We start from the raw sequence: 22,311 nt of genomic DNA, 5'->3' as shown, positions 1-22,311 counted from the left end.
TACATCTGTGCACCTCCGTGTGTATGTGTGTGTGTGTGTGTGTATACATCGGTGCACTATGTGTATGATTGTGTATGCGTGACTCCATGTGTACATCTGTGCGCGTCCATGTGTGTGTGTGTGTCTGTGAGTGTGTGTGTGTGTGGTACAGCAACAAAGGGCGTTTTTTTTCCGCCTTGTCAATGGAAAACATTAGTGTCATGCCCCTCCCCCCCCCCTCTCTCCTTGTTTAATTCAGTCCGTCAACACTTCCTCCTCCGGGCTGTTAGCGTCACCCAGCATTTCCTGTCCCGCCTCAAGCGGCCCGCACGCCACCGACGTACCGGTGTAGGGTTCCCCTCGCCAGGCAGCAGGGACTTCAGAGTCAATAACCGCTCTTTTGACTTTTATTGACCCGCAAGACTCCAGACATGAACCCCCACCCCCTGCCCCGACGAGAGAGAGAGAGAGAGAGAGAGAGAGTGTGAGGGAGGAGGTTAGATCCTGTGGTTCTGCTTCATGCCGACTGCACCTGCGACTGATTTGGCCACCAGAAACATCGCCCAGTCAGCACCTGGGCCTCCTCCTCCTCCTCCTCCTCCTCCTCCTCCTCCTCCTCCTCCTCCTCCTCCTCCTCCTCCGCAAGCATGGAGCTGAATTTGTTTTCTACTTCCAGATGCTCCCCCCCCCCTTTCTCCATCGGCGTTCTTGTGGACAGTCGCAGGCCATTCAAAGGTCCACCGAGCCAAGTACACTGCAAATGCCCGGATGAGTGTGTCTTGTTTGTTCCGGGTTTATCGAGGTGACTTGTGAAAGGCAAAAATCCCAGAATGCATTTCACAACAACAATCATCCCTGCATCTCTCATCTTTCCAAGTCCGAACTACTGAGTCCGAACTTGGCGTACTTGGTATAAAGAAAGGCCCCAGATTACAGATGTTAAGAATGCTGTGTTACGGCAACATCGTTCCCCTTCCTTATGCCATTGGTAGGAACCGAAAGAAAAATAGCGCAAATCACAGACCAACAGGCCGGAGAGAAAGCAGACATTCTGCCGGTCATCAGCCAGCCAATGAATGCCTGTGATCTTTTCATTTGTAGAGGGGGGGGGGGGGGGGGGGTCCTGCTCACTAATGGTTCGCCCTGTGTCCCGTGTCATTTCCTTTTGATGTAAGAGCAGGGTCTGGAGGGAGGGGGGGGGGGGTTCTTCTGGGATCAGAGAGAGAGAGAGAGAGAGAGAGAGAGAGAGAGAGAGAGAGAGAGAGAGAGAGAGAGAGAGAGAGAGAGAGAGAGAGAGAGAGAGAGAGAGAGAGAGAGAGAGAGAGAGAGAGAGAGAGAGAGAGAGAGAGAGAGAGAGAGAGAGGCTGGCAGCAGGCACTTCTAATTAGCCCGAGAGTCCCCCCCCATCCTCTCCTCATCTGGTCTGCATTTCCAGCGCCGGGCGACTGTAAAACAACCCTCGCTGAGCGCCTGTCACCCAAACCCCCCCCACCCCCACCCCTCTGATGGAGAAGAGACCCCCGGACCCCCCCAAACCTCCACCACCCTAATGGAGGAGGAGGATCAGGACCCCTACTACTCTTTATCTTCTCATCTTTTGGCTGTTCTTCTCTCTCTCTCTCTCTCTCTCTCTCTCTCTCTCTCTCTCTCTCTCTCTCTCTCTCTCTCTCTCTCTCTCTCTCTCTCTCTCTCTCTCTCTCTCTCTCTCGCTCATTGTCTCTCTCTCTCTCTCTCTCTCTCTCTCTCTCTCTCTCTCTCTCGCTATCTCACACACATAATAAACACGCACACACACATTTCAGGTGCATCATGGAGAGTTCAGGGAGGAATATCAGAACTTTGTGAATGTCTTTAGAAGAATCGGCTCAGGTCGTACCGGCCTATCATGAAACCCCTAACCAAGGGGCCAGAGAGAGGGGGGGAGGAGGGTGGGGATGGAGGGACAAAGACACTATACGAGAGTGAGGGAGAGTGAGAGAGAGGAAGAGGGTGTAAAAGTCAAGGCCAGGAGAACAGAGTGGGGAGGGACGAGAATGGATCCTAGATTCCAAAAGGAATGTTCCGGAACCAAGTGTCTGTATCCAGGATACAGTGGCATCCCCCTCCCCCCCCCCCCCCTCCGTCCCTCCAACCCCCCCCCCCCCCCTCCCCCCTCCCCCCCTCCCGTCACTGTGTGTTGACCGGAATATTCCGGAAAACACATTGGAGCAAATTCTTCATCGTCGTCTGATATTTATCAAACAGACTCCGAATTCACTTTACGGTTCAAACCTTTGAGCCGTGTTGTGTATCCCGTGGCTTTCTCCCGGGATAGTCGACGCTCACCCCTTCAGCCCCGGGGTCCGCTGTCATAACACACCACTTCTCGCCTCGTTCCTGTAATCCCATCCTGACACCGCACTGAGGTCACTTAGGAAGAAGAGAGAGTTTAATGTTCACCCCTTTAAGAAAGAGGCGTTTAAAGTCGTTGACGGGGGACGTTTTAAATGAATAAAAGTGTTAATAAGTGTACCATATTCATGTTTTAAAAGATAGGATGTACTTTTTGTGAAAGTTCAAAAAGGCACTCTCGAGCTCAATCATTGTTCATTTGTCTTTCCGTTACCGCGGTGGGCAACAGTTGACAAAGGAAAGTGGGTCACGGTGTGGAGGGGGTGTTAAGCCCAGTTTACAAGAGCAAACAAAGAGGTCACGACGGTAGGATAACCTGTTGGACTTAGAGCAAACACGTACGGCCCAAGGCACGCGCGGCTGAGATATATTCTGTCAATACCTCGACAGCGCGCAGAGTTGTCACGTTTCGCAAATCCACCAGCCGAGGGCCTCAGTTATGGGTTCTGGATTTACCGGGTTTTACTGGCTTTTACCAGTTTGCCTTTTGGTCCGACTCAGGTTCGTCTCTCGACCTCCCGAGCTTGTGTCTATTCAAGCCCAGCTTTCATCAGTTACAATTCCACAAACGTACACCACGCGTCCCGATTTACATCGGCCAAACATCACATCCCAACAAACCCATCACCTCCGGCCCCCCCCCCCTCCCTCAAGGACAAGGGGGTCAGAGGCATTAGCATCCAAATACGCTGCCAGAAAAATATACTACTGCAGAGACAACCGCTTTACCCCCCGACCCCGACACTGCTGATAGATGGCCTCCACCGGACTCTACACCACAACAGGGGAGGGGAGGGGAGAGAGAGAGAGAGAGAGAGAGAGAGAGAGAGAGAGAGAGAGAGAGAGAGAGAGAGAGAGAGAGAGAGAGAGAGAGAGAGAGAGAGAGAGAGAGAGAGAGAGAGAGAGACGGAGAGACGGAGAGACGGAGAGACGGAGAGACGGAGAGACGGAGAGACGGAGAGACAGAGAGACAGAGAGACAGAGAGACAGAGAGACAGAGAGACAGAGAGACAGAGAGACAGAGAGACAGAGAGAGAGACTCCAGATGCCGCCTTTTGAGAGATGTTGCATTCCTCTCCTTTGTTCTCCTGCGGACAGTTGAGTGCAGCTGGGTTAGACGGCCTCCCTGGTTTATATCGGACCGTGTGTGTGTGTGGTAGAGAGAGGAGACAGAGGGACAAACCCTAGGCATCAAACACGCGCACATTCCTTCCCCGACTGCGCCCCTCCCCACGTCAACCCCACCCACCCAAACCCACACCTAACAACTATTACCACAACAACCACAAACCCCCACCAGCACCCGCCGCACCACGACCGAAACCACCACCACCCGAAACCTAACTCACCCCCAAGTGCATCCCCCAACCAACCCACGACCCAGCCCTCGAATCCACCCAGAGCCCAAACCCCCCAAGCCAAACCCCACCTCCACCACCAAGCACCTTCCCCCAACTGGAACTCAAACAATGACCTCCAACCACTGCACCACCCCAACCCACCAACAACCACCCACTGTCCAACCGTAACCACCACCACCTCAACACCATCCTCTTCTACCACTAGCACGTCCCCCGCCACCACCACCCCCACCATCAGCACCACCACCAACCCCCCCACCTGTCTGTGAGGGTCCCGCCGGTCTCTGACCCGTGTGGGCTGCAGAATGTACACAGCCCCTCAGAGACAATACATCACTTGACCTTTGACCCCCTGGGGGAAGACCATGCTTAATCTGATGTCGAGCTCCCGGATGACGTTGTCTGCAGCGTCGGCCAATGAATGAGCAGCTTTTGAGTTTTTTTCGTTTCTTCTTTGTAAACCAATCGGTTTTGTCGTTTTCTGGCACTCGCGTATAGACAGACTGAGAGACAGACGCACGGACGAATTGACAGACGGTCCAGGGGGCCACTCATGGGACCTTTGGTTGTCTGCCGAACTCACTTTGACCTGAAGGTAGCTGGCAATCAAATTAGTCATCCGTCCGAACATTCCGAATGCTGATGAATTGTGGGTAGTGTAGTTCTTGACTAATTGTGTCCCAACAGAATCTGTGTTACTGTGTGACAATTGAGGGGTAAAAACTGGGTTCCTTTAGGTAGACAAACTGGAAGAAACAGAACACGATTATCTCATTTTAATTTAATTACAACAACCAGGAATTGATATAATACACAGAATAAATTAGGGTGCACGAGATCGGCAATATGTCATAAAGAATAGTTAAGTTGGAAAACATACATTTCCCACCAAAAAAATAAGGATATATTGTTGAAAGAAACCCTAAAAGAATACTGAATAACTGCTTAAGGTTTATCAAAGATATTTGTTGATATTTTTATATTTTTAATTATATATGCAGTAGCAAGATAAATAGAACAAACTAACAAAAATAGAAATTTCAACAAAAAATCACCTGGCATAACGTTGGATTTGCAATTATTTATGACACTAATTGCTTATACTGTATGTGTTTCAGAACTCCATAAAATTATACTAAATTGACAAAAAAAAGGCTATGATTCTACAAAAAATATTAAACACAGTTGAACAGAATACTAATAATGTTTCTATCCTGTATATTTTCCTATTTTTACAAAATATAATTTGGCAACAGCATCATGAAAATATTATGCACTCCTTCTAGTAAATCCTTCATACATCAAAAGTCAATCGTTAAAAGTCAATATCTTAATCAAAACGGACAACATTGACATGAAAAATGAAATAACTTATCCTTATAAAGTATAATTATAATTTCCAAAGCAATATTTACATATGGTAAACTTGAACATCAGTGCATACAAAAATAAGCTCTTAACGGATCCCCCAAAACCTGATAAGGATTGATGAAGATATTGATAATGTATTCAGTAATTTATTTAAGTTTGTAAAATTAATTTATTTGAACTGGGATGTCAACTAAATGAAACTAATTAGATGCAGTCATACAGCTGATTGAACTGCTTCCTGAGCCAGAGGTCATGTCAAGGAGAGTCTGAAACTTTGCTGCAGTCGTAAGAAACTAGACGTCATAATTTTAAAGGGTTTGTTATTTAGCTAATACTGGTCGAACATTAAAACACGCCAATATTCTATCGTTTGTAATGAATAGCACATAGACTCTTACACAATCGTTTAAAAAGAGTGTTTCGTTCTGCAGAATGGTTTTGGCCGTTAGAAACCTAAAAGATAAGAGACTGGATAAGTTATTCCTAAAAATAAAAATGGAAAAAAATCTGTCAATAAAATGGATGAGGTAATAATCTTTGTTAGTGGAAAAAAACCTCTAAGAAATATGAAAATTAGACAGGCACCATGTAAGTTCTTATCTTCATCTTACAAGTTCATATTTCTTATGTGGTTCACAACGGATTTGGTCAGTTCGGTGAAAAGCTAAAGCTTTGAAAGCGTTAAAATGTTTCACAACAAGGACATGTTTTGAGAGAGAGAGAGAGAGAGAGAGAACGTTTCTGACCATCTCCTCAAATACCTCCACTATCTCCTCCACCACCTCCTCCACCACCTCCTCCACCCTATCCTCCACCACCTCCTCCACCACCTCCTCCACCTTCATCACCTCCCACCTCCTCCACCCTATCCTCCACCGCCTCCTACCACCTCAACCTCATCTCACTCCTCCACCACTGCCACCTCCACCACCACAGCCACCTTCTTCTCCGGCAGCCTCCAACGCCACCACCACCATCCCCTCCGTCCTCCCTCTCCTGCACCACCACCACCACCACCACCACCACCACCACCACCACCACCACCCCACTACCTGCACCCGCAGGACTCCACCACCATGTCCTCGTACTGCTTGTACACCACGTTGTTGCCCGAGTCGATGTACAGGATGCTGATGGGGCTGAGCTGGGTGGGGGCGCAGCAGGACGGGGGCATGTCCCCGGGCCCCATGGAGTTCATGAGGGTCTGGATGATGGCGTGGTTGGTGGGCTCCAGGTGGGCGCGCAGCGGGAACTCGCACACGCCCTCGCAGTGGTGCGCCTCGTAGTCCAGCGGCGCGATGATCCAGTCGTCCCAGCCCAGCTGCCGGAAGTTGACGTGCAGCGGCCGCTTGCCGCAGCGCGTCTTCGACTTCCTGCCGTGCCGCTTGCCGTGGCGGTTCTTGGCGGTCGCCGCCGCCGCCGCCGCCGCCGACGATGACGACGACGAGGAGGACATCGCGGCCGCCACCACCGTGGTCCGTCGCTTCCTGTTGGCTTTCGCCCTTCCCGCCCTCTCCCGCCCCCTCCCTCGCCCACCGCCCCCACCACCCCCGCCACCCCCGCCCCTCCTCTTGTGCCCCACCAGGGCCATCCCCTCCCGCCGCTCGCTGAACAGGGTCTGCCGGCGGCGGGAGCGGGTGAAGACCACCAGGATGGCCTTCTTCTGCTGCGGCCGGCCCTGCCGGTGGTAGCCCAGCAGCCGCAGGTCCAGCTCTCGCTCGGGGTTGTCCAGCACGGCCGCCAGCTCCAGGCAGAACTGCGGCGCGTGGCGGCCGCGCTCCCGGAACACCTCCCACACGTCCAGCACCTCCCACTTGGGCCGGTCCTGGGGGTCCTGCAGGTCCAGGGTCCGGGAGTCCAGGAGCTGCTGGTCGGAGCAGGACCTCAGCTGGAGCTCCACGGGCCCGGCCGTGTCCAGCGTCCGGAGGGTCCCCGAGACCTTGGTGTAGATGCGGAGCTCCGCCCCCAACACCTCGGCGCGGTCCGACAGCGTGGACACGTCGAACTCGTACCGCTGCCGCTTCAGCGGGGCGAGGGGGAGCTGGTCTGAGGGGACACGGTGGATCAGTGGGTCAGGTGCAGTCGTCATTGTGACGTAGGGTCCCCATAGCATGAGGCAGACGTGGGATTCAGAACGAAATTGTTTTTCAACAAACATTTTTTATATGTAAACGGCTATCTTTTTTTTAATATGCAGAACACATATGAGGCCAGGGACATGACGAGACAGGTGCCCACTTTACGCACACACAAAGAATGCACACGAGCAAGCAAGCGCACACGCGCACGATAACATTGGGATATCTTTCAAAACAATGAGAAAAACACTCAGTAAAGGGGATTTAGTATGTGGTCCCATACCTTGCCCGTTGTCGACAAAGCTGGCGATTGTGTTGGCGGCTTTTGACGATCGAAAGAAACTCGCGTTGAGCCCCAGCTTCTCGGCCGTGGAGAAGGTCTTATAGATGGAGAGCATGTAGTCGTGGGGCTCAACCAGGTCTTTGGAGATAGCCTTGTTGTGCTTCTCACTTGACGGCGACGTGTAGAACTCCTTGAAATACTTGGACGCGTCCTGTTCGTCGAACAGCTTGGTCCCCTTGCTGCCCTTGGGGGGTACCGGGAGGAACACCGCGAGTGAGTGAAAACAAGTCGTCTCCAGCACCAGTACAAGACCCACGACCAGGGCAGCTACTTGGTACCGATCCATCCTCTGGCGAGAAACAGGTCTCCGTCCTAAGACTGATCGAGCCCGGGTCTGTGGCCGAAGGACCACGCATTCAGCTTGAAGCCGGCCTGCACATCCAGGACTGCAACAAGTGCGGTCTACTGTGAGAAGTGTGCAGGGCGCAGGACGTCCCGTCCCGAGTTAAAGGGTGCCCCCCGAGAACACGCCTACCCGAGTAAGCTACCGCGCTTGTCTTCCTCTAAACGGTGGTCTTAAATTAAGGCTATAAAAGCTAATTGTTCCCCTGTCGTTCGTCGCCGTTTTCTTAGAATTCGGTCCAGGCGTTTTATGACGGATGACGCCCACCTAACCGTGTGAGATATATGGTTGTCTCTCACTCTGCCTTGCGCTTTCTTTTACTCTCACCAAAATTAAAAAAAGTAGGATTTAGTATGCTACAATTTTCCTTTACGGTATGTCAAATGAGTTTGTGTCAGTTTAACTTTAATACTTTATTTATCTCACATACGTTGACCCAAGACGTTAGCAGGGCGACTCAGAACGAAGCGGTGGTGCTTGGCGCCCTCTAGCGGCGGACACAAGAAGTGCAGCCGTCATTCATGAAACTGGTTTCTCCGTTTCCTCTTCAGCACCATGGATAGAGTCAGACTCCCGCCAAAACCGATCGCGTATTCAAGAAACACACGCGGACTCCAATGTTTGAACAAGTATATATTTTAGAAGATCGTAAAATTTCAACAAAATATATACAAATCAGCATTTTGCTTCAAGGTGGTTATGCTAAACCTTTGGACTAACTGTAAATGGAGAGGTATGTTTAAATAACTTTAATTGTACGACATTATACAACTCTAAACTCTCAGTTTGGCAAAAGTAAAACAGAAACGTTTACTTTGAAAGACAAGAAAAGACAGCAGTGTGTAAAATAAATGGAAAAAAAGTACATTTCTATGTGTGTTTATGTGTTTATATCTATATATGTGTGTGTGTGTGTGTGTGTGTGTGTGTGTGTGTGTGTGTGTGTGTGTGTAAGCGCATTCCCTTTCCCTACAGAAACAAACAACCCAGACCGACCAATCAACACGCCGGCCGTCCACCCGACCGGCCAATCAGTAGCTCTCACTGCACCGTAACCAGGAAGAGGAGCGCCAAGAGGATGCAGGCGGCCCCGGCGGGCACGGTGCTGGCCGTGTCAAAGATGCTTGACTCATCGTCGGTGACCATGGGGGTAGGCTGGGTGGGGGTGGAGGTGGTGGTGTTGGTGGGGGTGGTGGTGTTGGTGGTGGTGTTGGCGGGGGTGGTGGTGGTGTTGGCGGGGGTGGTGGTGGTGTTGGCGGGGGAGGTGGTGGTGGTGTTGGCGGGGATGGTGCTGTTGTAGGGCATGGTGGTGGTGTTGGCGGGGTGGTGGTGTTGGCGGGGGTGGAGGTGGTGGTGTTGGCGGGGGTGGAGGTGGTGGTATTGGTGGGGGTGGTGCTGTTGTAGGGCATGGTGGTGGTGGTGGTGGGCGTGGCCCTGACTTCGAACGCGCGGGACTGGGTGCCCCATTGGTTGAGGGTGAAGGCCATGCGCAGGTTGTCGCCTGCAGGGGATTGGTCAGGGGACAAGGGTCGAGGGTTAATGAGGGACAGGCGTTTGGTCAACACTGGGAGTGTGTTTCAAGGTATGCTGATAGCTGGAGATAGCTATGATGGAGAACCGTAGAAAGGAGCACACTTAATGTTTCAGATGGAGGAACAGATGTTCTAGTTACGGATGGTTTAAATAAGCTTTTTTTTTTCCTAATGTGTTGTATATCTTTATCTTATCTTAACACATTCCGTGCACATTGTTGCGTTTTTTTTCTTGAAGAAAGTAGTCCAATCCTTGGTCGCTTTTAACTCATTTTATTTGTTAAAGTAGGCTTATTTCGGTGTGGTTACTATGAAGCAAAAGGGAGGGAATTGTATCTAACGCGTGTGAGAGAAATACCGTGAGCTACTTCGAGCCACGGGCATAGGCCCATGTCTCTCGGCGGGTCTACCTATGATCTCAGGCCTCAATCTGAACTCCTTCCTGGGTTCTATCAAGTGGGCGTGGCCTATGTGAAGTGGGCGTGGCCGGTGTGACGTAATGGCTCCGCCATCCTCACCTGTCTAAAGGTGCTGCCATCTGTGGCTGGAGTAGTTATTGCAGCTTATGTGTTCGATCCTGCTTCCTAGTGGCTATGTGAGGGCAGCTTATGTGCTTAAAATACGTAACAACATGAAAATGTTCCCTTCACATTAACCCAATTCTGATTCTGAATCAAATGACCGAGATCAAGATTCAGAGTGAATCCGTCTCTGGCCGCCCGGCGTCCCGTTCTACCGGTTGGAGCCGGTTCTCCTCAGAGCAACGCGGGGGTTGTGGGTACGACTCGTGGACGTACCGGAGATGCCGATGGCCAGGTCGGTGAAGTTGGCCCAGCAGCTCCTGAACAGGATGGTGGTGTTTCCCTCCAGGCCGTCGACCGCCACGCCGCTGGCGTCCTTCAGGGTCGCCGTCACCCTCAGCGACGTCACGCCGACCGACACACAGTTACCCTGGTAACGGGGAACACCATTCGGTCAGGCAAGAGTCCCGCTCGTCTTTATTGGCCCGCACTCACTGCACGGCCCAATAATGAGTAGTTTAAGTTGCATTATCAGTATGAATATCATGATATAATTAGTGCTGTCAAGCAATTCAAATATTTAATCGCGATTAATGTCATAGTTAACTCGCGATTAATCTGTATTAATCGCATATTTTTTTCTATTCTAGTTATCCCTTGATTTCGTGCTGCCAGCCTTTTAGTGAGATCAGAGTGTTGAGAAAGACAGTAATAAAATATGTTTGGTAAGATGGATATAAGAAGAGAGACCCGCAGTGAATTCAACCCGGTCCACGTGACATCGGGTAGGTGCATGACAGTGGTAGGCCTACCGTTAAACTTGCCATAGCCCAGGCTTTTATTTGTTTCAATCACTGAACTTTCGTACAGCTCTTGCTCAATTATAGCCATTAAGATTGGTTTGCGTTAACGCCGTTAATAACGCGTTAAACTGACAGCACTAAATATAATATATTATGATATTCATACAGATATTGCTACCTATACTACTTATTACTGGGCCGTTATATAATATAACGGCCCAGTAATAAGTAGTATAGGTTGCAAAATCAGTACGGATAATATATATATAATAATAATAATAATATTAATAATAATTATAGTGTTAATAAAGTGTGTCCCATCAGACTTGACCCTCTGGGTAGGCCTACCTCTTCATCCAGAGCCATGAGGCTGGGCTGCTGGGACAGAGGGCCAACGTACTCCCCAGCGATGGGCTCCTCCATCAACCTCAGGCTGTCCACGCTGGACACGAAGCTCACCGTGGGCTCCTCCCGGGTCACCTCCTCCGCCGCCACCTGCAGGGGGCGACAAACGCACGTTTATACGCCAAAAGGGGCTGGAAAGGAACAGGTACGCAGGTACTACTACACTGAAGCTCGCGTATTAACACATTGGTACGCTAACGGTAGCTCATAAACACACTGGTGCGCTAACACCAGGACAGACACTCACTAGTGCGCCAACACCAGGACGCACACACACTAGTGCGCTAACACCAGGACACACACACACTAGTGCGCTAACACCAGGACACACACACACACTGGTGTGCTAACATCAGGACACACACACACACTGGTGCGCTAACACCAGGACACACACACACACTGGTGCGCTAACGCTAGCACAGAAAGAAACTGGTGCACAAACGCTAGCACTGGTTTGCTTAGGACAGCGATGTTGTTGCTACTGGTTGGCCAGACTCCATGATTTATTGTTCTTGGATCAACACTAGGAAGAGGAGGAGGAGGAGGAGGAGAAGAAGCACCTGGTTCCATGTGGGGTCGGAGGCGGGGGGAGGCGGTGCGGTGATGCCCACGGAGGAGACGTTGAAGCCGATGGACTGGCTGAGGTTCCCGGACACCGCCGCCTGGCCCAGGTCGTCAGCGATGGACTGGAGCTCCACGAAGGCTGCCTCGTCTGGGGGAGGGGGAGACGGGGTGAGTCATGAAGGGGGAGTCACACACTTGTGCCTTGGTAACACTTTACAATAAGACTGCATTAATATACCATTAATCATTAATCAAGTACTCACAAACTTAAAGTACTTCATGTTAATACAGTACTAACGTGAAGTACTTAAAGTAGTAAGTTCATGAGTACTTAAACATAAAAACATAGAAGGTTAACGTGTGAAACTTAAAAGTGTCTTTGAGTACTTTTACCAACTCATAGTACTATACTTTAAGCCGCTCAGTCAAAGTACTGAGCGACCCTTAACCCAACCCCGCCCTCCTGCCCCCCCCTCACCGTCGGTGGTGTTGGAGGTCTGCTGCACGGGGGGCTTCTGGATCTCCACCTCCACGGTGAGCCCCGCCGCCGCCGCGCGCTTCCTTCGCCGGGCGCCGCCGCCGCCGCCGTCCTCGCGCACCACCTTGGTGATGCGGATCATACTGGAGGGCACCTTGAGGAACAGCGCCAGGTTCCGCACCAGGCTGTCCCCGAAGAACTGGTCCTCCGTCATGGCGGGCAGGTTGAAGGCGATCACCAGCAGAGGGGAGGTGCGGATCTCCACGGGGTCCGAGCCGCGCACCAACAGCTGCAGCATCTTGGTGTCCCGGTCGAAGAAGTTGGTGCCCAGGGAGGAGTTCAGCGCTGGGACGTATTGGCCTGAGGAGAAGGGAGGGACGGAGCGGCGAGAGAGAGAGTATGTGAACTGGTTTGCTGTCGTTCAGTGTGTTGAATGAGAGATGTTCTCGAGGAGACTGACCTGGTTCAACAAAGGTTGAATATGAATAATAGAAAGAAGGTTACCAGGGTAGGAACGTAAGCGGAGGGGTTTAGACGCATGAGAGATGCTGGCGAAAGAGGGTCCGTTGTTTGATATTGCCGGGCCCCTACAGTGAGAAACCTAGAGCAAGATGCCCCTCCCTCCCTTCTCTTTAACACCTCTGGCTCTGCGTGCGTGCGTGCGTGCGTGCGTGTTGGGTGTGAGGTGTACCAGGGTATGAGGGCTCCATCATGGTGTAGTCTGTGTTCTCTGCGTTCCACTCAGCGTTGGTGGGAGCGATCAGCTGGTTGTTTACGTAGACGTCCAGCCGTTTGGGCTTGGAGTAGAAGACGGACACCAGGACGCTCTGGAGAACGAGAGGAAGGGGGAGCGGCACACCGTCAACGGCAAGCAGAGAGGGACAAAACGCGCAGGACATGATGTGTTCTAAATGCTGTCCCTTATTTAAATATCATCACCGTGATGAACCGTTTAATTCCATCCCATCGTTTCATGGGTTTCCCCTGATCCAACTGTCAAAACCCAATTCAAGATGAAATCAAACCTATCGATGACCACATATCCTAGTCGTTTCAAAATGTGATCAAACATAAAGTTGTTTAATCCGACTCCACAAGCCCCGCCCCCTCTGCTGCCATGTGGGCGTGGCCTCACCTCCGTGGGCGGGGCGTTGAGCAACATGAGCCGTAGCTTCTGGGGGCTGACGCTGGAGAAGAAGACGTCGAAGGCGCGCCCCGTGGCCACCATGGCGTGGAACAGGGACAGCCTCAGCTGGCAGGTGTAGCCGCTACACCAGCCGTGGTCCTGGGGGCCTGGGGGGGGCAGGGTAACAGTTAGCTCCATGCTAGACGCTAGCCAAGGCAATGCAGGATCGCTAGCGAAATGTTCCTGAAAACAATTAGCTTCTCGCAAGATATATGTGCATGAAAGACAATTAGCCTCAAATTAGACAAAATAATTGATGAACGCTAGCCAAATATGTACATCTGTCAAATGACAAGCCTCATGCTAGCCAAAGCTAACGATGTATGCTAGCCAAATAGCAATCTCAAACAAAAGTAGTTGATGACCAATAGCTAAAGTATTGATTAAATCCATTCAATAATAAACATCAACGACGTCACAAAATGAGCCCTTAAAGGTTGTATAGGTGATTTGCTTTTTTGGCCATTTTTGCAAAATTACTTGAAATCCTTATCATAACCCGCTTACAGCCACTGAGTTAGAAGTACTGACATGAAAATTAAACAAGTCAATCATCTGTGGAACGGGCAGGGCTCGAAAAACTCCAGCCAATCATTTCCATTGCCACCGAGTTGCATTGGACAGTAAGTACGTCAATCAAACGGTCGTACTGCAGTCCCCCTCCCCCGCGCCCCGCGCGCGACCCCTTCGTGCAGTACTCGTGACCCAGAGCTCGTGACCCAGAGCAAGCTCCTGTTTGTTGTTAACCTGCGGTAGCTACTGGAACTAGTTAATCCACATTTGGACCTAGCAGTAGAAGACAATTTCCATGGCAGACAAGACGCCACCATCCCCACCACCACCACCACCACCAGCAAAGAGAAGGAAAACTCTTTTTCAGAGAGTAATTGATAATAAAAACGCTGAAAGAGAAAAACTGAAATCAAGAATAATCCTAGGCGCTGCTTTCGAACGTTGGCGGCAACTGAAGGACGAGAAGGGTCTAAAAACCGATGCTTGTGTGGCGGTTGACCTAGTTTCAAAGTTTATACCGTTTATACTCGGTAATACCGGTGTGGAGACGAGTGTATTACTCGGTGTGAAAATGTCCACACCGCGGCAACCCTAGTGAAAACCAGGACTTCCAATACAATTATATGAAACAAACATACATTTTCTAAAAATAGTAATGATTTATGTGACCGTTTAATGTTTATAACATCTGGTCCAACCATTGCAGCGAGAACGTATTCTCAGCAGGGGGTGCTGGGAAAAAAAAAAACTCAGCCTGCACTAGACTCGCAACTCGTTACATTGATAAAAAAAGATGTATAGCAGCGCAGCTCAATTACACCAGTGCATGCGCGGACAGTTGAAAATCGATCGTTCACATCCAGCTGCTCACAGAACAAGTTTAGCGCACCACCGCTACCCTCACACTTTTTCATATAACCTTCAGCACTAGGTCATATGAGCATTAAATAAATGCTGCGTCTCAAAATGCCTTGGACAGCAGCGAGGATGACTCGCTTTGCCACGGGCCGAAACAGTTCGGAGCGACCACAGCCAGAGCGAACACAGCGGGGCAGAGGAGTGTCAGGAATAGTCTTTGGTGTACACATCAGTACGGCCTATTTGCACTACTGTTTAGTGGCAATGCAGTGTTTTATTCGATGCCTTTTTATTTTCGTATATTATTTCAATGAATACAATTTATTTATTCATAAAAAACGGATCTGGTCTTCAAATCTTTTTTCCAAATATAGGTCGTCTTACAATGGGGTTTGTGTTTATATTCGGACCAATACGGTACAGCGGGCGCTCACATGACGTTAAGCATTTCCTGGTGCATAATGTGACGCTTCAGAACCTAAAATCCCGTTTCTCCCCGTTGACACGACAACACATAACCGGCGTTTTCAGAAATCTCCACTTTGGCCGGAGTGTTTAGAAATGATAGTTTTCTGTGATAAGACAGGGCCTCGGACAGGGGGTGTTGCAGCACCCCCAGCACTCCTACTTCCCGCGGTACTGGGTGCAACTTACAGCTGAATGTAGTGCCATGTTGTTAAACGAAAACCTACGCTAGCCTGGCTCGCTCTCGCGCATCTCTGTTCGCGCTCGTGCATGATTGCGCGTCCAGGTACTTGGAATGGGTGGAGTCAGAGTCAGCGTTGAAGGAGAGGGGGTAGGACCATTTGAGTTGTGTATTTTCAAAATCTGCTGGCGTTTCCCAAATCACCTACCCAACCTTTAACACATTGAAGCGCAAAACAAAGTTCTACAACTTTAACCCTCGTGTGGAGCCCCCTGGTGGGGACGACTCGCTCCTACCGTTGATGAGGTCCACGAAGCCGCCTCCCAGGATGGCCACGGGGGACAGACGCCGGGTCTCTGTGTCGGCGTCCATGCTCTCGATTGCCAGCAAGCGATAGTTCAGGCCGAAGCACTTGTAGCTCTGCCAGGCCGGCATGTAGGTACAGTTCTCCCTGATCACACCTGGGAGAGGAGGGGGCGGGGACATCAGGGGAGTGGACAAATGAGGATCTCAAGAGCGGGAATTTCTGGATTCCTATTAACGACTTTACTCAACTTCAGACCATGGGTTATTATTATTATGCTAGGTTTATATTTTACCTAAAATAAATGTTTGTGCCAAATATTTCCTAAATAACCAAAATTTCTCTCCTCAATGCTAACTTGACCCACGATGCTACTTATCTAGCCGTACCCCTAAAACCGCAATGCAAAATTTACCCACAATGCTACTTATCTATCTGCTGTAGCTCTAGAACCTTAATGCTAACTGTTCCCACAATGCTACTTATCTAGCTGCTGTAGCCCGAGAACCTTAATGCTAACTTGACCAAAAATGCTACTTATCTATTTATCTGTAGCTCTAGTACCTTAATGCCAGCTTGACCCACAATACTACTTATGTAGATGCTGTAGCTCTAGAACCTTAATGCTAACTCGACCCGCAACCCAACCCAGCCACCAGCCCCCGGTACCGCCAGTGAGGCTAACCTTTGTTGGGGGCGATCTGGTCCACGGGGATGCGGCTTCCATTAGGGTAGGTCAGCATGACCTTGGGGATCCGGTAGTCCCCAAGGCCCCTGCTGGGGTCCCCGTTCCACGCGTACTCCGACTGGGGGACCACCGTGCCGACGGCGCCCAGGAATGAACCGTCCAGGTCCTTCAGCATGCTCTTCTTCTTGGCGTCGCATTCCATGTCCACGCAGTCGGACGGGTTGACCTTACTGGGGTAAGACACACACAGCCATGTTCTGAGCATACTGGGAACCCGTCAGAACCTGGGACCTAGGACCTACGCTGTATAGCGATGTCGTGCAAGAGGCTTTGTTACTCGCTGCTTGTTCCGCTCGATTTCAGTTGTATTTAAAAGTAAAGGGTTAGAGATAGAAAGAAAACCCAAGATGGGCATTGTAGAAGTGCTATTGCTTAACACAAACAAAAGCTTTCCCTTGGCTTTGACATTTTGATGGACATTTAAATTAAGTTTACAGAACACTTGAAACTGTTCCAACCCTCATCTCCAGAGCGAAAAGGTTATCGTTAAGGCGCAGGTCGTTTTAAGGCAGCTTGCCCAAGGATAGGATAGTCGGCTGGAAGTCATACTACCAAGCCACTACACTGTCCCCCTAAGCCCCCTAAACGCCCGACATAAAGGACTGAAACCCACCCCACATCCGGCCGGTGGATGAAGACCTTGGAGTCCTCGGTGCTGTCAGAGACGGTGATGCGCTCCACCTGAATGGGGTGGTGCAGGTCGTTGTTGGACGGGCTGGTCATGAACATGGCGCTGGACACACCGGGACACACGCTCTTGAACGCCACAAAGATGGTGTCTGTAGAGAGAAGAAGAAGAAAGCATCCTGAGCTTCACGCAGTCGGTCTGGAGAACATTGAGAATGTCCTCTTCTGGATCATGGATCGCTGATCTGCGTTCGGATTCCATCTCTGTCTCTCTCTTTCTCTCCTCCGCCAGGGTTGTACGGCTGTCGTCATGGATACCTACCGACGACCGTCATCAGCCCGCGGATGGCGTTGTAGTTAGAGTTGCCGTGGTGAGGCATGAACGGCGCCGCATTGTGGCCAGACTCGAACCACGGCCAGCCGAGTCCTGACCGACCACCTGCCGAAAGGAAAAGAAAGGAAAGAGAAAATTATGTTTTTAGTTGTCGAAACAATGCATGTCCCTCCCCCCCCCCCTTAAAGGGGACATATTATATCACCAGGTGTGAGTGTGATCAGCCGTTGCAAGCAGTTTTGAGAATCTGCACCTTCGGACATCACTAGTGGGTGTGTCCTCCTAGATGTGTGCTGGATAGACCAGCCTACCCAGTGGACTGAAGCAAATGTTTTCAATTGCTTTTAAAGGCTAATCATACTCACACCTTGTGGTATAATATGACCCCTTTAAAAAACTGGTTGTCTCTGAGTCAGGGTGTCGAGTCAGACGTGTTGATTTGAAAAGTCTACCGTCTGGGAGTTTGGCGCCGCGTTCACTGGAGCTCTCCCGGATGTTGAAGTCCTCCATGGGCACGCCGTCTGAGCAGTTGAAGCCCGGGCTCGTTCCGACCACCAGGGAGTCCTGGCAACGGCAAACAAACCACAAAGAGAAGTTTGTTACACAGGAAATCCTTTCAGGCAAAGAACATCCCTGAGCAAACCTGGTCAACGTTACGCATACGGGATATCACGTATGCATATGAATACAACCTTAAAGGAAATACAGTTGGATACTGTCCGTGTTTTGGGGCGGGATTGGGGTTTAAAGTTGCCCCATTGACGTCATTGGTCCTATTTGGGGAACTCAAATGCTGGACCATTGACGTCAAAGGGACAACTTTTCAGGGAGAAGATTTTGCCACAGCATGCGTATGAAGCAGAACTCATATTAGAAAAAAAATAAGCATGCCAGGTCCCCTTTAAAAGCCCATTGAACTCTGTTGAATCACTTTCACTTTAACAACGACAACCCTCGTATCAGTTGTGTGTCTATTGTGGTGAGATCTTAACGGAAGTGATCAGTCGCCCTGCGAGCCAGAAGGAGGACCCGAGGGAGGACAACGTACCCGGACGCGGATGGTCTTGTCGGCGTAGAGGTGAGGCAGGGACGGCGGGGAGTAGACCAGGGGCATGAGGCCCAGGCCGTTGTCCGCCAGCGTCACCCCCGCAACGATGACGTTGGAGGCAGTCTGGGCGGGAAACGGTCACTTAAAGGATGCTATTTTATGATTATGATGTAATGAACAATAAACAATTTCAACATCCCAGAGCCATCTGAAGCCAACTCAACCCAGACTTAACAAATACGTTAAAATACATTGTTAAAGAACAAATTATTTAAAAATTAATTGGATATTAGAACAAGAAATGCTGAAAAAGACAAAAGTACTGAAGTGAAGAACTCAAGTGAACTACCCCACATGACCACTAGAGGGGACCAGGGTCCGTACCTGGAAGTAGATGCCGTAGTCGTAGCTCTTCCAGACGGTGAAGCGGCGGATGAGGCTGCAGCGGGGGAGGCCGTCCTTGTTCATGTACACGCCGTACAGACCGCCGTGGGCCTCGTTCTGCAGCCACGCCTCGCTGCTGCTCGGAGAATCTGGGAGAAAAACATTGAATACGAGGAGACTGGGTGAGCACACAACAACTCTTTGGAGAATCAGGGAATGATTAAAGGTCTTCAGAGAACGAGGGCACAAGTGAAGGACTTGAGAGAATGGGGGAGCGAGTGAAGGACTTTAGAGAATGAGGGAATAAGTGAAGAACTTAATAGAATGAGGGAACAAGTGAAGGACTTTAGAGAATGAGGGAACAAGTGAAGGTCTTAAGAGAATGAGGGAACAAGTGAAGGACTTTAAAGAATGAGGGAGTGTGTGAAGGTCTTTAGAGAAGGAGGGAGCGAGTGACAGACTTTGGAGAATAAGGGAGCGAGGGAAGATCTTGAGAGAATGAGGGAGTGAGAGAAGGACTTTCGAGAATGAGGGAACAATTGAAGGTCTTTAGAGAATGAGGGAACAAGTGAAGGTCTTTAGAGAAGGAGGGAGCGAGTGAAGGTCTTCGGAGAATGAGGGAGCGAGTTAGGGTCATATCAGTGCATTACCTGGGCAGGGCTCGCCGTCGATGCGGTAGCCGACCCGCTCGAAGCCGGCCACGATGTTGTGCTGCAGCACTACGTTGATACCCTCGCTGACCTGGTAGGAGACGCACGAAACACAATGAAAACAAAAACTCACAAACGCGCCACTAATTAAAATACACACCAGACCACAACACAACGCAACACAACATCTCACTGCTAAGCCACGAGCAACCCAAACAAACGGTACCGGTCCAAAATGGAACATGAACCAAGATACAACCCACTAGATAAAAGCAGGAGAGGTCACAGTGTTGTTTTCTGTATGTGCGAGGACGGACCTCGATGGCCGCGTTCCAGTCGTAGTTGAAGTCCTCCTCTCGGTCCTGGTAGGAGCCCGGCCAGCGGGTCAGGGTCACCAGGTTCCTACGGACCGTCACCGCGTTGCCCCAAACCCTGATCCCTGTGGACGCCAAACAACAGTGAGGCCAGGTCCTCAAGTTCAGGAGAAAGACCGCGACTACTCTACAGATACCCCATAACCAGCTGTATTTGATGCCCCCTTTTCCACTTTCTTCTACCTACTATCTAACCCTCCCCCTCTCCGCCCTACTATCTAACTCTCCAGGTTCAGCAGTGTTCCTCACCCTCTCCCACAGTGTGGTGGACCACGTTGTCGTCCACGAACATCCCGTCCGTTCCGAAGACGCCGATGGCGGGGGAGAAGCCGTTGTGGAACGCACATCCCTGGAGGTAGGACTCGTTCACTGCAACCTTTTACAGAGGGAGAGGAGAATATTATTCATCCATTCATCACCATCACGATCTCTTCACATGAGGCAGGCGTTGTAAAGGGCCCATTACTCACCCAGCATCAAAGATGTAGTACTTGTAGCAAAGTACTTGAATTCTCCAAATCATTTAAAAATGTTAACATACAAACTTGTATTATGATTAGTAATCATAGTGGTAGAATTTAGGATAACTTTCATGAATTTCCTGTTTTGATAGGGATGGGGGTGGGGGTTAGTTTAGGGTTAGGTGGTCAGGGCTGGGTTTTAGGGTAAGGATGAGGTGGGGGTTAGACTTAGGGTTAGGGGTCATTTTGCCGTACCTCTCCCAGGTTGAGGAAGGCCACGGAGTAGCGGGGGTCAGTGAAGTCGCTCCACCCTTGCTGTCCGGAGTGGTGGAACTCCACGTTTCTGATCTGGGCCACGCCTTCAGGGAGTCAACATGACAGCGGACAGGGAGTGGAGAACAGAACATGAAGCACAGCAGAGGGGTAGCCCTGCAGGGTAGCCCTGTTTCAGTTCCATTACGGAACCGTTTGGGGTTCGTTGGACAACAGAAAAATCCAATTAATCCCGAGGACTGATTAATTAACCAAAAACCAAATCAAATGTAATTTAACCGTTTAAAACGGAAAACGAAACGTGCTACATTGAGCAATGTACATCGCAGATCAATGTTGTACATGCAGGCAGCTATTCGGATAAATACGCCATAAATCGAAAAAAGGACGAATGATGCGGTAATAACGATGTTTAATAATGTCTGTCTAATTCCGGGTGTGTGGTGTGTACCTTTGTAGTCGATCCCCTCCCAGGAGTAGGCGCCCACGAGCACCCGCGCCCCAAAGGACTCCTCAAACAGCTGAGGGTAGTCCTGACCTATGACCTTTATGTTCCTGGTGAGCAGGCCCACGTCCGCTGACAGCGTGTAGGACGCAGACGTCCCGGGGACGCTGTGGGTCCCGGCTGGAAGGAGGGGGGAGAGAGGGAGAGACATTGAGAGAGAGAGGGGGGGGAGGAGAGGGAAGAGAGGGAGAAGGGAGACGGAGAGAAAGAGAAGCATGAGAAAAAGCGGAAAGGAAGTTGCGACAGTGGTGTCGCAACTGCATGCCACCTCCCAATGGAGGTGGCATGCAATCAAAGGGATGCGGCAAGCAAAAAGAAAAAAGACGGAGGTGGCATGCAAAAAAAAAGTTGGGACAATTATTTTTGCATGCCACCTCCCTTGGGAGGTGGGATTGGAGGTGTGTATTTCCTAAGTCGCTGTTTTTATATCCTTGGGTCGTGGGTATGCATATTTGTTTGGTCGTGGTGTGTATTTCCTGGGATGGGAGGTGTGTATTTCCTGAAGTGGAAGGTGTGTATTTCCTGGGGTGGGGGGAGGGTATTTGCTGGGATGGGTGGTGTGCATTTACAACAATGGGAGGTCTGTATTTCCTTGGGTGGGATGTGAGTATTTCCCGGGGTGGATGTTGTGTATTCCTGGGTCGGGAGGTGTCTAGTTTCTGGGGTGGGAGGTGTCTAGTTTCCTGGGGTGAGAGGTGTCTAGTTCCTGGGGTGGGAGGTGTCTAGTTTCTGGGGTGGGAGGTTTCTAGTTCCTGGGGTGGGAGGTGTCTATCTGCTGGGGGCTGCTGGTGGACGTACCGATGTGAGTGAACTCCAGGGACTGGTTGAGGGTGAGCGTGAGGCCGTCAGCGGACACGGCGGTGATGTGGCGCGTCTCCGTCTCCCAGGCGTTGAACCCGGTGGTGGAGATGACCACCTCGTCCCCCGTCTGACGCACAACAACACAAAACACGAACACACGAACAAACGGTCAGACAAACAGACAAACATAACTGAAGAAATCAAAGTCCAACCAACTGACTCCATATTGTTGACTCACAACTTAAACATTGTTATTAACGCATTGAATAACAAACATGGTCATACCTAACATATCTTATCTAAATAATCATATTATGTCAATCTTCATATCATTTATCATATCATACCATATTTTTTATTTTTTTACAATGTAACTAATTGTATACATTTATGTCGGAACCAGATAATATCTGAATTTGGACATCTG

The 22,311-nt window shown here is 50.2% G+C and overlaps 2 protein-coding genes across 2 annotated transcripts in view; both read right to left on the bottom strand.

Annotated features, from left to right (window-relative positions):
- Nucleotides 1-6,150: 6,150 nt before the first annotated feature.
- On the bottom strand, nt 6,151-8,032 carry gdf6b (growth differentiation factor 6b). Its single transcript, XM_030347757.1, has 2 exons — nt 7,464-8,032; nt 6,151-7,148 (listed from the first exon to the last, which is right to left on the bottom strand). Exons 1-2 carry the CDS (start codon nt 7,807-7,809, stop codon nt 6,151-6,153), a joined length of 1,344 nt encoding a protein of 447 aa, XP_030203617.1. The 5' UTR covers nt 7,810-8,032.
- Nucleotides 8,033-8,809: 777 nt separating this feature from the next.
- Nucleotides 8,810-22,311, bottom strand: part of pkhd1l1.1 (PKHD1 like 1, tandem duplicate 1) — a 59,708-nt gene continuing 46,206 nt past the window's right edge. The window contains 21 exon segments of the mRNA XM_030347758.1: nt 8,810-9,043; nt 9,310-9,367; nt 10,196-10,349; nt 11,071-11,217; nt 11,691-11,842; nt 12,173-12,532; nt 12,864-12,999; nt 13,308-13,465; nt 15,672-15,836; nt 16,365-16,597; nt 17,041-17,206; nt 17,377-17,493; nt 17,841-17,952; nt 18,437-18,559; nt 18,821-18,969; nt 19,471-19,561; nt 19,788-19,909; nt 20,094-20,220; nt 20,561-20,664; nt 21,030-21,203; nt 21,882-22,011. Of these exon segments, the coding sequence (XP_030203618.1) occupies nt 8,908-9,043; nt 9,310-9,367; nt 10,196-10,349; nt 11,071-11,217; nt 11,691-11,842; nt 12,173-12,532; nt 12,864-12,999; nt 13,308-13,465; nt 15,672-15,836; nt 16,365-16,597; nt 17,041-17,206; nt 17,377-17,493; nt 17,841-17,952; nt 18,437-18,559; nt 18,821-18,969; nt 19,471-19,561; nt 19,788-19,909; nt 20,094-20,220; nt 20,561-20,664; nt 21,030-21,203; nt 21,882-22,011 (3,114 nt within the window). The 3' untranslated portion in view covers nt 8,810-8,907.

Source organism: Gadus morhua, chromosome 22 (assembly GCF_902167405.1).
Source record: "Gadus morhua chromosome 22, gadMor3.0, whole genome shotgun sequence".
NCBI lineage: Eukaryota > Metazoa > Chordata > Actinopteri > Gadiformes > Gadidae > Gadus > Gadus morhua.
Note: the sequence above shows the minus strand (reverse complement) of the source record. Positions and strands in the feature narration are given on the sequence as shown.